The 14,257-nt window shown below is 28.3% G+C and overlaps 3 protein-coding genes across 3 annotated transcripts; 1 reads left to right on the top strand and 2 right to left on the bottom strand.

Moving 5' to 3' along the window:
* The first annotated feature begins 4,022 nt into the window (after window positions 1–4,022).
* On the top strand, window positions 4,023–5,848 carry LOC124915631 (uncharacterized protein At3g28850-like). The gene is made up of 2 exons (XM_047456387.1): window positions 4,023–4,309; window positions 4,397–5,848. Exon 2 carries the CDS (start codon window positions 4,419–4,421, stop codon window positions 5,610–5,612), a length of 1,194 nt encoding a protein of 397 aa, XP_047312343.1. The 5' UTR covers window positions 4,023–4,309; window positions 4,397–4,418; the 3' UTR covers window positions 5,613–5,848.
* Window positions 5,849–6,205: 357 nt separating this feature from the next.
* Window positions 6,206–8,662, bottom strand: LOC124914832 (binding partner of ACD11 1-like). Its single transcript, XM_047455446.1, has 5 exons — window positions 8,556–8,662; window positions 7,829–7,967; window positions 7,146–7,221; window positions 6,963–7,061; window positions 6,206–6,888 (listed from the first exon to the last, which is right to left on the bottom strand). The coding sequence occupies exons 2-5, from the start codon at window positions 7,942–7,944 to the stop codon at window positions 6,439–6,441; spliced, it is 741 nt and encodes a 246-aa protein (XP_047311402.1). The 5' UTR covers window positions 7,945–7,967; window positions 8,556–8,662; the 3' UTR covers window positions 6,206–6,438.
* A 1,976-nt stretch (window positions 8,663–10,638) lies between these two features.
* LOC124915707 (transcription factor PRE1-like) lies at window positions 10,639–11,373 on the bottom strand. The gene is made up of 2 exons (XM_047456472.1): window positions 11,128–11,373; window positions 10,639–11,049 (listed from the first exon to the last, which is right to left on the bottom strand). The coding sequence occupies exons 1-2, from the start codon at window positions 11,269–11,271 to the stop codon at window positions 10,894–10,896; spliced, it is 300 nt and encodes a 99-aa protein (XP_047312428.1). The 5' UTR covers window positions 11,272–11,373; the 3' UTR covers window positions 10,639–10,893.
* Window positions 11,374–14,257: the final 2,884 nt, after the last annotated feature.

A 14,257-nucleotide genomic window follows, 5' to 3' on the forward strand; every position in this document is an offset into this window, starting at 1 on the left:
ACATAGAGCTCTTTCATTAATTTGTTCATAAAATATCATAGGTTGTTTGTGGTGGTGATGGTTCTGTCTGTTTTATTGGTGTTTGGTCGGGTCACCAAGAATGACCATGATAACATATATTAATTAGTCAAAGATGATCAATTTACAATTTATGTGTGTAAAGAAACACAAAGTAATATGTAATGAATGCAATTGAAGAAATTTCAACCCATGTTTTGTTTGAGATAACAATTAAGTCAAATGATAAGAGATCATAAGTTTTATATATTTTAAATAAAAATAAATAGTTATAAGATTCCATACCATATACAACTAAATTCACTAAAAAAATTAACAAATTTTTTCTCTCACTCTTTATTATTATTTTTTCAACTATATTTTTTCAACTAGTGATGTAGTGACAAGTAACTCTCTAAAATTATATATAAATAGAATAACCGTTTTGAAGGAAAAATAAAAGGCAAAATATAAAAAAGAGTTTAGGGGTGGGTGAGTGTTAGTAGTGGAGGTCATCAAAACGCGGAGGACATTTCCAGCTGATTATGATATGGCAGCCACGTCTACATTCATTGAAATTATAATACACAAATTAGAAGAAAAAAAAATAATAATAAATGTTACACATAACATTTCAAACTCATTCAATACATACATAGTGTTCAACAATTTAATAGTATAGTATAATATAATATGTTGTATTAGTGTTTTAAAATAAAAATTAGATACAAACCTACATTTGTATAACTTATAACTAGTATTTTAAAATTTTATTTTCTAACTATATCCTTAGTTCATATTATACAATAATAATAATAAGTCACATGCTTTAATTTATATATCATATAATTTTATCTGAACACTATGATTGCATTAATGAATTAATGAACAGTATAAAATAGTAATATTATTATTATTTTTTCAAAAAATTATTTATTTATATATTAAAGATGGCATAATCATAATTTATACTAACTTGTATAAACTTATAACTAGTCTCTTTTTTTTTTAATTACACCTTTCATTAAATTATTATATGTATAACTTAATTATTATTTAATAATAAAAGAAAATAAAAACAAAATTTTATTTGTTATAAATATAATATAATATGATTTTATTTAAAATTATGGTTTATTATAATAAAATTATTTTATTTATAATTAATAATATAAAATAATAAAGTTATTAATAAATATTTATATTAAAATTAAAATATGTTTAATTATTTAAATTTTAATAATTAACTATATTAAATAATGATAATAATTATATATAATAATAAATAAAAGTAAAGTAATCATGTACTTAGAATGCTATGAGGTCAAAGTTATATATAGCTAGTATAAATTATTATTATTATTTGATTTTAAGTGTAAAAAAATTATAATTTTGTGTTGTATATTTGAAATAAATTATGAAAATAATAATAGTTTTGTCTTTTCATTTAAAGTGATTGGACCAGATTGAATTTATTTATCTGGAATAATTATTTGATAATATTATTAATGTCTTTCTAATTTTATTTATTATTGTATTATCATTATTTAATATTTTAATGTTATATTTCAAATAATTAATAAGATTGAATTTAATCAATATATAGTTTAACAGATATATTATTAATGATGTATTTTGGTTATTAAACTTATTTAATGTTATTATTAATGTGAAACTTTTGTATAAACTTATTTAAAATTAATATTATAACTATTCACTTTCATAAAATGAAATAAAAATATTTTATTAAAATTATAACTGAATAAGTCTCATATTTGTATATTACAAAATTTATCACCATCAAATAGCAAAACTAAAACTCTTTTATATAAATAATAGAAGAAAACTTGTCTGTTAGGAATTTAAAATTATGAATATTAATTATTATATATAATGTTTTTTAAATTTTAGTTTAAATAATTATAAATGATTAAATAAATACCTAGTTATTTTTGCATGCATTATTTATTTGAATAGTTATGATTCATAAATATCTAAGTTCATTATCTAATTATTAAAACATTGTAGATCACAATTTAAAAGAATTCTATCAAATGAATTAAAAATCACATTATATTAGGAAAATGATCTAGTTATTGATTTTATAACAAATAAAATAAAAATTCTATTGAAATGTAATAATGATAAACAAATAATTTTAATATTTAGTTTTCTAAATATAATTATTCATCTAGAATAACATACCACCTACATGTTAATTGTTTGTGATATTTATATCACAAAGATATCTACATAAAAATAATACTTAATTATAATTTATAAAATTGTCAAAAATAAACAATCACTTTTTGTTTAAGATTGTATATATATTGTGATTATATAAAAAAATCTTAACATTTTTTATAGACTCAATATTACTATATTAGTTAATTAGATATTTTAGTATTTAGTATATCCAATAATAAAATCTATTCAAATGGAATGAAGGTGTGTGGTGGAAGAACGTGTGAAAGTGGCTCCAGTCTATAATATAGAGCATTTAATTCTGGGCTCTTTTAATATGTTATCAAAATTTATATTTCCTACTCTCTGACAAATTTTATGGTCCCTAGTGTTTAAATTTTATGGTCGAAAACTTTTATATATTTATAAAAATTTATAACAAAATAAAAAATCTATTCACACTTTAAAATAAAATATATATGATAAAATAAAATAAAATAAGTTTTTCTTAAATTCATACATAATAAAATATAATTTTATCAATTTTTTCATTCATTATGTCATTCAATTTAATAATTATTAAGTATTTTAGTTTAAACAAAATTATTTTATTAATAAATAATAACTTTTAAATTTTATAAAAAAAATTGAATTTCTCAAAATTAATATAATTGTTAATTTTTAAATAATATAAATTTATTCAAATAAATCTTCAAGAAATAAAGGTTATAAGAAATTCTTTTAAATTCAATATCACTAATACCCATTTTAATAATAATAATAATAATATATATATATATATATATATATTGAATGTGCTCATAATTTTTCAATTAATTTTAGATGAGTTAATTTTAGATATATAAAACACTATTTATTTACTTCTTTTTAATTTATTTAAAAAGTTATCACGATTTTCATTTTAAATTAAAATGTTATTAATTTGAATTAAATTCGAAATATTTATATAAATTGAATTAATTAATTATAAATCTTATCATGTAATGTTCAGATATGATATTGTTATCTCTTAAGTACTAAGTTTCTAGGAAGAATTAAATATTTTAAAGTTTTTTATTTAATTTTAAAAGATAATCTCAAATATTATTTTTATTTAAGACTATTTTTGTAAGAATAAAATCTGAAATTTTTGATCTCTTATTAAATCTCTTAACCACACCTTAATTTAGTTGTTTCAATCCTTTTCTATTTAATTGATGAGTTTATTATATTTTTTCTTAATATTTATATAAAGATTTTTTTAATTTATTTTTAAAATAGGTTAATTATTATTATTTTAAATATAATATCAATTACTTGTTTATTGGATTATTAATTTTAATACAATCAAAACTTTAACTGCTAATAAAGTTTAGAGATTAGGCCAAATAAGTTCTGATATGATATATTATCTCCTATATATAATCCCATAAAGCTCAAAGTTTACTTATATCCAACTTAATTAACTTTTTAAACGGTGATCAATTTGCTTTCTAGATTATAACCACACTTTTAGATTTAGATAATTACAAATTTTCTAGGGATTTATTTTTTAAACAAAATTATTTTTAATGAGAATTCAAATTATTTTAATAGTAAATTACTATCCACTCGTTAAAATAAACTATTTAGTAAATAAAAAAGGACAGAAAATCTAAAATATAATTTTAAGGAAGTTAGATTAATTTTTTCTTTATTGGGCGATGTTTCATGAACATTTTTTCAAAAAAAGAATGTTGATTAAGTTTTATATAATGATGGTGCTATTTAAATAAATATGGTAATTGATATATAAAATAATAATATGATTTTAAATATATATATATAAAAAAGATGATGAATATAGAGAGAGGAGAGGGAGGCACTTTACAGAGTAGATAAAATAGAGAAAAAAGGTGAAAGCTTGATGAGTTCTTCTACCCACCACCCGTTTGGCTCGCCGGAGGAGGGATGATCTTCGCCGGTACCCTAGACAGAGAAATGAGTTTGGCCGGAGGAGGGATGATCTGATTCTCTTTTTTTTTTTAAATCAAGAATTGATCTTCTGAAGCTTCTATTCTCTGTTACATAAAAGTCAGGATTTCGTCTTCATTCATCGATAAGACAGTTCTACATAGAGAGATTAACAGTTACTTATCTCTGACTTCCGATTTGATTAATCATTACTGAATGTGAAGATTCCTTGATTGATTGATGTTTTCTGGTTTGATTACAGTCTGGGTTTTCGCCAAATTGTAATGGGTTGCGCGAGTTCGAAACAGCACAAGGTATGTCAGAATTGCCGGGGACCGTTCTCTCCGGCGTCAAGGAGTTATTCGATGCACGTCCATCACCCGCCGGAGTGGAGAGGCGATAGCTACCATGTGGTTTCTCTTACTGAATCAACTCTCGGGTCTATGGAACTCGATTCCCTCATGGATCAAGCTGAAACTGCGGTCGATGATGACGGCGATGAGAAGAATCTGAATGGGTTTAAGGATTTCTCAATGGTGGTGATGGAGGCAAAAGCTTGGTCTGAGATGCTTGAGAAGAAGATACCGAAATCGCTTCCCAGGACTCCGATCCGTACTCCTCCCGGAGAGCCGGAATCGATTGATGCTTGGGAATTAATGGAAGGTCTTGAAGATATTAGTCCTCTCCGACCGACACATCATTATCGAAGTTTCTCTTTTAATGTTGGAGCAGATACAAAATTACCTCATCCCGAATCATCGAAACCACTCTGGCTCGAAATGGGTGAAAGTGAATCTTACTCAAATTCAGATTCGAATTCAAATTCGACATCTTTAAACTCTGTTATCTCTGAAATAGACCCGGAAATGATATCTACGTTAAGGAAAACACTTGAAGATCTTCCATCAGCAAACCCATTTCACCTGAATTCACTAAACGACACATTTGAAGATGTGGAAAAGAATTGCAGAAAAGATAGGATAGTCCTTTACTTCACAAGCCTGAGAGGTGTTAGAAAAACGTACGAGGATTGCTGCCATGTGAGATCACTTTTGAAAGGTTTAGGAATCCGAGTTGATGAAAGAGATGTATCAATGCATTCCACATTCAAGGATGAGTTAAAGGAGTTATCAGTTAATGAAGGGTTGAAAGGAATGACACTGCCAAGAGTTTTTATGGGTAACAAGTACATTGGAGATGCAGAGGATATTCGGCGAATGCACGAGGAAGGAGAGCTCGAGAAGGCGGTTGGGAGCTGCGAGCTGATGGAGGAAGGTGGTTGTGAAACATGCGGGGATGTTCGGTTTGTGCCATGTGAGAGGTGTTCTGGAAGCTGTAAAATATATTATGAGAATGATGATGATGATGGTGATTATGAAGAAGATCAAGATGAAGATGATGATGAAGATAATGGATTTCAGAGATGTCCTGATTGTAATGAGAATGGTTTAATAAGGTGCCCAATTTGCTGCTATTGATTTCATGTTCAATGAATTAGAGGTAAGTAATAATGTGGTTTGAGATTTCAATTTCCCCCTTTTTTTTTGGATGATTCTCTATTCATTTTAATTTGCTGTTGTATAGAAAAAGCAAATTTTTGGAAATATTTGAAACTTATATGTGAGATGAAAGAAAAGATCAAAAAAACCCATTGATCTATTTGTGTGTGTGATGTTTGATTCAGAATTTGATTAAAGAGATATTTTTGTCTGTTGTCTCTCAAAGCCCCCTTGTACACACATTGGGATTCTTATTATTTTGTTTGTTTCAATTCAGCCATTTTATATTAAGCTTAATTTCTATTTCTAATTATTCATTTGCATAAATAAATCATACCCCTTTAATGCTTTTCAAGATTAATATGATTGACCCAAAGAAGAAAAATTCAATGAAGAGTTGGCCGGTGCTATGTTCACATTATAAAGAAGAAAAATGCTATAGTCAACAATGGGGGAATGGGTCATTAACCAACCCAAGTCAATTACCAATAAAAAATATTAAATTCCAACTTCATTTGAATAATTCAAATGAGACATTCTGGTCACTTGTTAATTGTATTTATTAGTATCTTTCCACCTGAAAAGAACTTAAATTAATAGTCAAGAAAACACATCATCATATTCATTAATCCTTGCAATGCAATTAATCCCATTTCCCCACAAAAATTCAACATTCTGGATTATTATTGCTTGCTTCCTTCCTACTACTTGACACATAACAACTCAAGTTCAACCACAATTTATACAAAATTACCTTACAACAACACCTGATCAGTATTTGAAATCGACTTTTCGATCCACAAATTCATTTATTGGCTGGTGGGGGATCTTGGTTAGCCGCCAACTGAGCAGAAGCCTTGGCGGCTCGATTGAGAATGTCTGATACCCATAAAGCTCCTTTACAGAAATAACTGCTGCTGACCACACTATTTGCGGCTGCAACAGCAGTTCGCCCAGTGTATGATGCAGCCATCTTGGTTGTTTCCATCACATGGTACTTCCCATCTATGGACTTGGCAACTTCTAAACCTGCATTAATCTTCTTAGTTAGCCCCATTCTGTTGCTCAGCTCTGCTACCTTAGCTGCTGCATTTGAGGACACTTTATAGGATTCGTCCAGTGCTTTCGCTTTAACCAACGCGTCCTTTCCCAGCACGTATCCTTTTGCTACCATCGTTTTAACCACTTCCTGTGCTACAGTTATAGCCTCCCCAGGGCTTGAAACAAATGCATTTGCTGATGCTTCCCCAGACGACTATTATTTTTTTAACAAAAGACGTGCTTTTAGTTCAAACTAAGCAATCGCTAGTAATAGAAAGTAAAACATACCCCCCCTGTCAGTATACTTCTATCATTCCAAAGATCCGATTCATCAATATATGTATGCATCCTCGAAATACCTATTTGCTGATCTTCTATAAAAGCTCCCTAGAAGTTCAATGCATCCATCTTAGTACAACACAATACCATGTGAAATTCATGTTTAATATGATATCAGTGATAGAAACTTACACTCAAAAGAACAGCAGTTTCCAGAGCATATGTATCATTAAACGTCACATAGGCAGTGCAGTCGTATTCACTTGACCTGTTTATTGTGGAACAATCTCAGCAAGGAACATGAAATGCCAAATAGTGAAGCATGTGTGGCTTTAAGAAATGGACTGAACATATAAGTCATGCCAATCAATGTACACATGCATCCTTGACTGTGGTTGCAATTCGATAAATGATCCTTAGGAAAAATGGTTAAATATTAGTTTAATCCATAATGACATGGAAGCAACATCATTAACATGGCGCACTTGTCCAATTATTGTGGTTATCAATTTCCATGATCAATTAAATTTACTCTTCAGGAGAAGCTAATACAACAAGTCTTCTTTCATTTCAGATAAATGGTTGAAATATGCACTGTGTGGCTTCACTTGGAAACACATTTTTTTTCCCAGGTCTCTCATTCAAATGTGGATCCAGATTGAATTACACTCGAAACTAAATTTAGTCACACAAATTCCATATTTTATTTCCGATTTCTCATCCCGATATGGCTACAAAAATATAAAAGTGTTTCCAAATAAGACAGTCTTTTGTTGCATAGATTCTGCTGAGAATAAATGCCCAAAGAGTCTGGAGAGCATCAAACAAGTCCTAGAAAAGCACAAAATCAAAAAAATAATCAATTATGTGAATACCTGATGATCTCAATGTGTTCAATTTCACCACAGAAGGCAAAAAACTTGTAAACATCCTCCTCTGTTGCCTTAGGAGATAAGGTTGTTACTTCTACAGTAAAACCACCAGGATACATTTTTCTACTCTTATTGGTTAAACCTGTTAAAGTAGTGGACACACTCAGCAGCTTGTAATAAACATGGATGTAATCTTAAAACCTCAACATTTAGCAGTATAAAACTCAGCAAAAACGCGAAAAACAAAATGAAATTGACGTGAGAAAGTTATGAAATTCTTTAAATGAATACTAACATCATCATGTTCTTGTGACTATCCACCTGAAATCTTGGAGGAACAGAACAATTACTATGAAGCCCTTGTTTATCTATTTTTTTTGCTAGAAAGGAAGATTAATCAAACAAGAATACAAGATACCAGAAAGAAAATCATTAAAAGCTACATCAAATTTCAAAATCTTGCAGGAAAAGTTTTCTTTCTATAGATCTGAAATACTGGAGTGCACAACCTCAGTTTGATTACAGAGTATGACTTCCTTAACTCAATCAAACAACCTCAAATAAGTAAACAAAGTGACCAAATGACACGCAATAAGTAAACAAAGTAGTAACAAAGTTATCCATATAAACAAACAGTGAAAACAAGACATCGAACATATAAACAATTGAACGAAATTCACAAGAAGAAACATGAACAAGAAGAACAGAGAGCTCGAAAAACATGTCTTACCGGATTCCGATTTCCGAACAGAAAGCTATAATCGCCGTCGCGACCGACGGGGACGGATATAAGCGAAATGATTTCGTCATAGGAAATGCTTTTACACAATTCCCGAGTTACACGCGCCAAAACGAAAAAATGTTTGATTCATATTGGTCCGTGGAACTCACGTACAGTTTTATTCGTGGGTATTCTGTTTTTAGCATTATTTTAAATAAGTCCCTGGATAATGCATCTGCATCTAGTTAGTCCTCCAATTAGGCTTTTCAATCAATTTTATAATTGTAAATTTTTAGTACTTTCTTCTTCTTCTAGAAAATGTAATGTTTAATAATTATTTAATTAATTAATATAAAATGTTTTATTAGTACAATTGACAATGACCCAACATTCAAATTACATCTACTCTCCCAGCAATCAATAGAATTATACATTTTTAAAATTATTATCCTACCTAATGTTAAAGTAATTATTTTTTATTATTTTAACACATTAGTGTAGCTCTAATATATTATCCTTTCTTAAGACACTTATTTTCTCCTCCCAATATTTTTGCAATAACTTTTTTAATAAAAATGTGACAAAGAGGTGAATGTAAAAGTTAAATTTAATTATGACACCTTGTCACAACAATAACATAGTAGTAGTATAATAATTCATTAAACAATAATCCTGTTAATTAAACTTTGAACATATTGAGAAATGTATTAATACTAATTAATTAAAATAAACCAATGATGAACCGAAAAAGAGTCTGGTGTAGATGTTGTGTCTATCTATCTGTTGGTGAGGACCCATGAATTAATTAGTTAATTAATTATTTGTTTGTTTGTTTGTTTTGGTTATAATAGGAAAAGAAAAACACATAGTTTTGTCGGCGGTCTTCTAGTTGGGTAACCATGAAATGAAGGTTTTTGTACAAATCCAAAAATCCCAGATGTTGAGAGTACTCATCGACAGGCAATTACTTATGTTTAATATCAGCAATGTTTTTCCTTATGGTGACATTATCAAATATATAGCTAGCCAATGTCTCTTTCTTTTTATCCCAACCAAATATCTTTTTATTTTTATACTTAAAAGTCGTTTTCAATGATTCATTCATGTTAAGCACGGAAATGGTATTATCGTGAACAAATCAAATCATTAATGTAAAACTCCAAATTATTTGTCGCAAATTAATCAAAATTACATAAAATGAAAAAATAAGACAATGTTATGTCATTATGTCCCAATTCAAAGTTTCTTCGTCTCTCAATTAGGGCGGCTCTAAAAGAGACCTAAGTGTTATGTTATTATGTCCTAATTCAAAGTTTCTCCGTCTCTCAACTAGGGCGACTCTTAAAGAGACCTAAGTACTTGACCAACTATGTTAAACTATAAGAAATAAAATCGCTTAAAATACTTGACTTGGGGCTGGCACTGGCTATACTCAATACATACACTAACATGAATAAAGTATAAAACATTTTATCTTTTATGTTCGATTGATGTGAAATGTCAAAATGGGTAACTCACAACCAAGAGTTAATTCTTTCAACTCGATCTAAGGCATGCATCCAAAAATACCAATGGATTTTTTTTTTTGTTCATTTGAAAAAGTAATCTTTCCATTCTTATAGGTGCATTGACTCATTGCATATTAGATCGGAATTGTGAGAAAAATACTAATTTTCAAATAAACTTAATAATATTAAATAGTTTTTTTAGTACATCTTTGATTGTCTTAATTTCAAGATCTTATATATTATCTATATTATTATTCTCTAGTTTAATAAAGTTTTCTCCTCAAAAGTCGTTACATTATTGTCCACAAATGTGAGATCATCACATACCAAATGCATTGTTAATAAAAAAATCCTATATTAATTAACTAAAATATCTTTAATTTGTCAAATACATTAGAATTAATATTATTAATAATATATTTGAGAAGCTGTTTAATTAATTAGTTCTTGTTTTACACAACAATTTTGTTCTTAACCCCAAGCAAGCAAGAAAGAATTAGTACGTATTTCTACAATTAAAAAAAGTTGCATGTGCCCAAGCCAGCCCCTTGGATTGAGTAATATATTTATATATATCAACATGGTACAAAAACAAATACTTAAATATTAATTAATTGGTACAAATTCTAGAACATGATAGCTAACTGAAGTGGTAAAAATAAGTAAGTAAATATAGTATTTGGAATAACACATGCAATTTTAATTATATATATATTATAATGACCTGATCTGACATAAAATTAACTGTTCAGGTCTAAGGATAAAACAAAATTAATTAATTAATTAATGCAGTACGTACTATATATATATATATATATCTTAATTAATTAAATTAATAATTAATTAATGATTAAGCTCCTGATAATGGCGGCCTGAGCACTGTCTTCATCAACGGTAGACAGGAGATGGGAGAGTCTACCACTCAAGTCTTCAACCTCTCTGTTTAAATCCCTTATGTAATTGCATGTCTCTTGAAGCACCTTTGTTGCAGATACCTATTATATATATTATTCATTTCATTATAAAATGCATAATAATAATAATTATTATTAATAAATAATAAATATACATACCTTGGTCGAGGAGGAGCGGCGGCGTGTGTTAATCTCGGGGAGGATTTGCTGCAACTTAGAAATAAGATCAACTATTTGGTCGTCGCTTATTCTCGAACTCCCACCACCACCGCCTCCCGATTGTCTCGACCTTCTACTAGACATTTCTATTTTCTAATTATTAATTAATTAACCTTAAAGAAGAAGAAGAGAAGAAATATATATGATCAATGATGAAATAATATTGTGGTTGGGAGAGATGGTTTAATAGAAGGATGTATATATTATATATAGGTAAAAAAAAGTATTTAATGAATGCAATGAAAGGGAAAGGAAAAAGAAAGGGATCAAGTTATAAATAAATCAAAATTGCATGGACCACATATATATCTTAATTACTAGCAAGCAAGGGGTGGACAATGGATCTAGATTTGAAGAAGACAGTTGCATTGGAGAAAGGCAACAAAACTAGGCCACTTTAATTACTCCTCCTACACACAGGCCCAGCCCAACCCAACCCTTATATAAATAATAATAATAATAATTAATTTTTTTCCTATAGCATTGTTTCCAATTCGGGGTTCTATTTTCAACTACACAAATAAGTAATGTTAACAATCTGGTCCCGATTTAATATTATTATCTATGTCCCATTTCATCACACCATGTGATTGTGCCATTTATTCATTAATTACTCTAACTATGCCATTTTCTCTTCGTCGATAGCTCTCGAAGTGCTAATTTCGGACCAACTCGTATACTTGGTAAAAATATATAAGTAAAACAAACACAAACAAGTATCAACATATACACTTCTATGAGTATTGATGCCACAATGGTCTTCCACAAAACCATATTCAATCTTGTAAAATTTCTACATTTGGAGTTATAATTAGGCTATGGGATAATATTCAATCTTATGATCATTATATTATAAATTTTGACATTCTATTACTGAATTTTGAGTATTATGGCGCAAATAAAATTGAAAGGTTATTTATGCTGGAATTTGAACGAACGACATATATATGAAAAATGTTTTATTATGATTAGTCGGATCAGATGTATCTTATGGAGGTTGAATTAACAACTCACATTCTTATGTATTGTCGTGAGATAACGAGTATTTGAAGTCTTTTTTAGAGCATGACTTTGATTCAATGGATGATGCCTAAGCAAGGGCGGAACCATAATTTAAAATCTATCCGGACTAAAATTCAAACCAATATAACACAATTTTTTTAAATAGTTCATGAAATATTAAAAAAAATATGAATCTATTAAACACAACAAAACAAAGCATGACATCATAAAAATAAAAATACTAAAAAGAAAAATAAAGAACTTAGGCTAAAGATACAAAAAAAAATTAACATGTATGAAAGTTTTCAAGAAGGCCGATAACACCACTCGTGAGATAAAAAGACACACTTACCTCCGTCATTAACACGTTTCCAACTTCTGAAATTTGCAACTGTAAATGCAAATTATTGGGATTTACCAAATTTAAAGAGATAACATAAAAACAAAATACAACATCCTTCGTAGGAGAGTACTCCGACCATGAGAAATTTTTAACCAAGAGTATTGAAATCGACGTTGTTTTTCCAAATTTAGATCTCGGATACTCTGACAACATAGGTTGATATGACCTCATTTTAATGTAAGTTCGTTTAAATTCATCATGATGATTTATAAAATGTCGCCACATATAAATACGCAATCCAGAATCTTGTTCAAGGGTAGTTTCATCAAACTTAACTCTTTGAGATTTAGAAGGAGATTTTAAATTCTCATCAGAAATGACTAAATTTGGTTCAATTGGCTCAAATAATGAAGCATTGTCATTTATTGGTTTAAAAAATGATAGAATATTATTCTTTTCATTTATCTGAATTTGACATTAAAAAAGTTATTTCATTTCAAGATTCTAACATGTATATAAATTAGATACTAATTAAGAAAAATATCATCGGAACATTAATAATATAAAAACGATTCACATAGACACAAATGACTATAAAATTAAAATTTTACAAACTTATTAGGAGAATGAATTTCAATCTAAGCCGTCAAAATCTGGTTTTCCGATTTAGCCTTACAAATCATAAAGAATGAGAAAAAAAATTCATCTTTCAAACTAGTACAAACTATTATTATTAGAGACATGATTTTTTTAATTAAATCGAATAAATTATATATAGTTTAATGATAGGTAATCGAGTTTAATTAAAAATAATAAGTTAGGGGCTTTTTAATTAGGAATTGATAAATCGTATATTATTAAGTTGAGTTATTTATTTAGGAATTAATAAATTAAGATATTGTTTAATTATAAATAAATATATTACATAGTATGATAAATTAGAGTTTTTTTAATTATGAATAAATATATTATATGATATATTGTTTAGAAATAATAAATATATTAGTAAGGTTGGTGGTGGGGTTCAGGGTATTACTATTGGAATTTGGGTGGATGAATCCCTTGGCCCTACAACCCGGGTGTATGGCAGTTGCTCCGCTTTGTGACTGAGTCTCTCGTCAGTTGTTTGGAAGTTTAAATCGAAGCAGTAAATATGACGAATTTAAATCATTAGGTTATATATCTTTATTATCTTTTTGCGAACAATTGGGTTTAAAAAAATTATCATACTTTTACTAATTATATTCGATCGATACGTATAATACATAACGCTATTATTATGACATTATTTGAGATTCGTTTTGGAAAGTTCGTGGAGTCGATTAAGAATTTAATCTCCTCTGTTAAATACTTCGTACACATTAATTTGTTTTTGTTGTGTCTTTCCTATTGTCTTTTATTTGTTTTCTATGACATGCTTTGCTTTGTTGTAATTAAATAATTCTCCTTTTTTTATATTTATTGACAATTTTTTAAAATAAGTTTTGAAGGTTCTTTTGTAATTAAAGTTTAGAAGATGGTGAGATGACCAAAGTTAATTTGGGACAGGTGGGCATAGTTAGGTTGTGGAAATTAAGAAGGGTCACATGCCTTTTCTCCGACATCCACGTGGCATGTCCCCTCTTGCCATGCCTTTCTCCATTTAAGCAAACTCACATGTTATCATCAATTATTTATTTCTTTTATTTATTAATTATACAAACTCATAAAGTTTAAAAAATAATA

Source organism: Impatiens glandulifera, chromosome 9 (assembly GCF_907164915.1).
Source record: "Impatiens glandulifera chromosome 9, dImpGla2.1, whole genome shotgun sequence".
In the NCBI taxonomy this organism is placed as follows: domain Eukaryota; kingdom Viridiplantae; phylum Streptophyta; class Magnoliopsida; order Ericales; family Balsaminaceae; genus Impatiens; species Impatiens glandulifera.

Bases quoted from the DNA above. Each gene is read 5' to 3' on its own strand.
- LOC124915631 (XM_047456387.1), top strand. From the start codon at position 4,419: ATGGGTTGCGCGAGTTCGAAACAGCACAAGGTATGTCAGAATTGCCGG.
- LOC124915707 (XM_047456472.1), bottom strand. From the start codon at position 11,271: ATGTCTAGTAGAAGGTCGAGACAATCGGGAGGCGGTGGTGGTGGGAGT. The intron at 11,050-11,127 runs GTATGTATATTT...TATATATAATAG, and splicing joins GCCGCTCCTCCTCGACCAAG to GTATCTGCAACAAAGGTGCT.
- LOC124914832 (XM_047455446.1), bottom strand. From the start codon at position 7,944: ATGTATCCTGGTGGTTTTACTGTAGAAGTAACAACCTTATCTCCTAAG. The intron at 7,222-7,828 runs GTATTCACATAA...CACAATAAACAG, and splicing joins GAACACATTGAGATCATCAG to GTCAAGTGAATACGACTGCA. The intron at 6,889-6,962 runs GTATGTTTTACT...AAAAAATAATAG, and splicing joins GAAGTATACTGACAGGGGGG to TCGTCTGGGGAAGCATCAGC.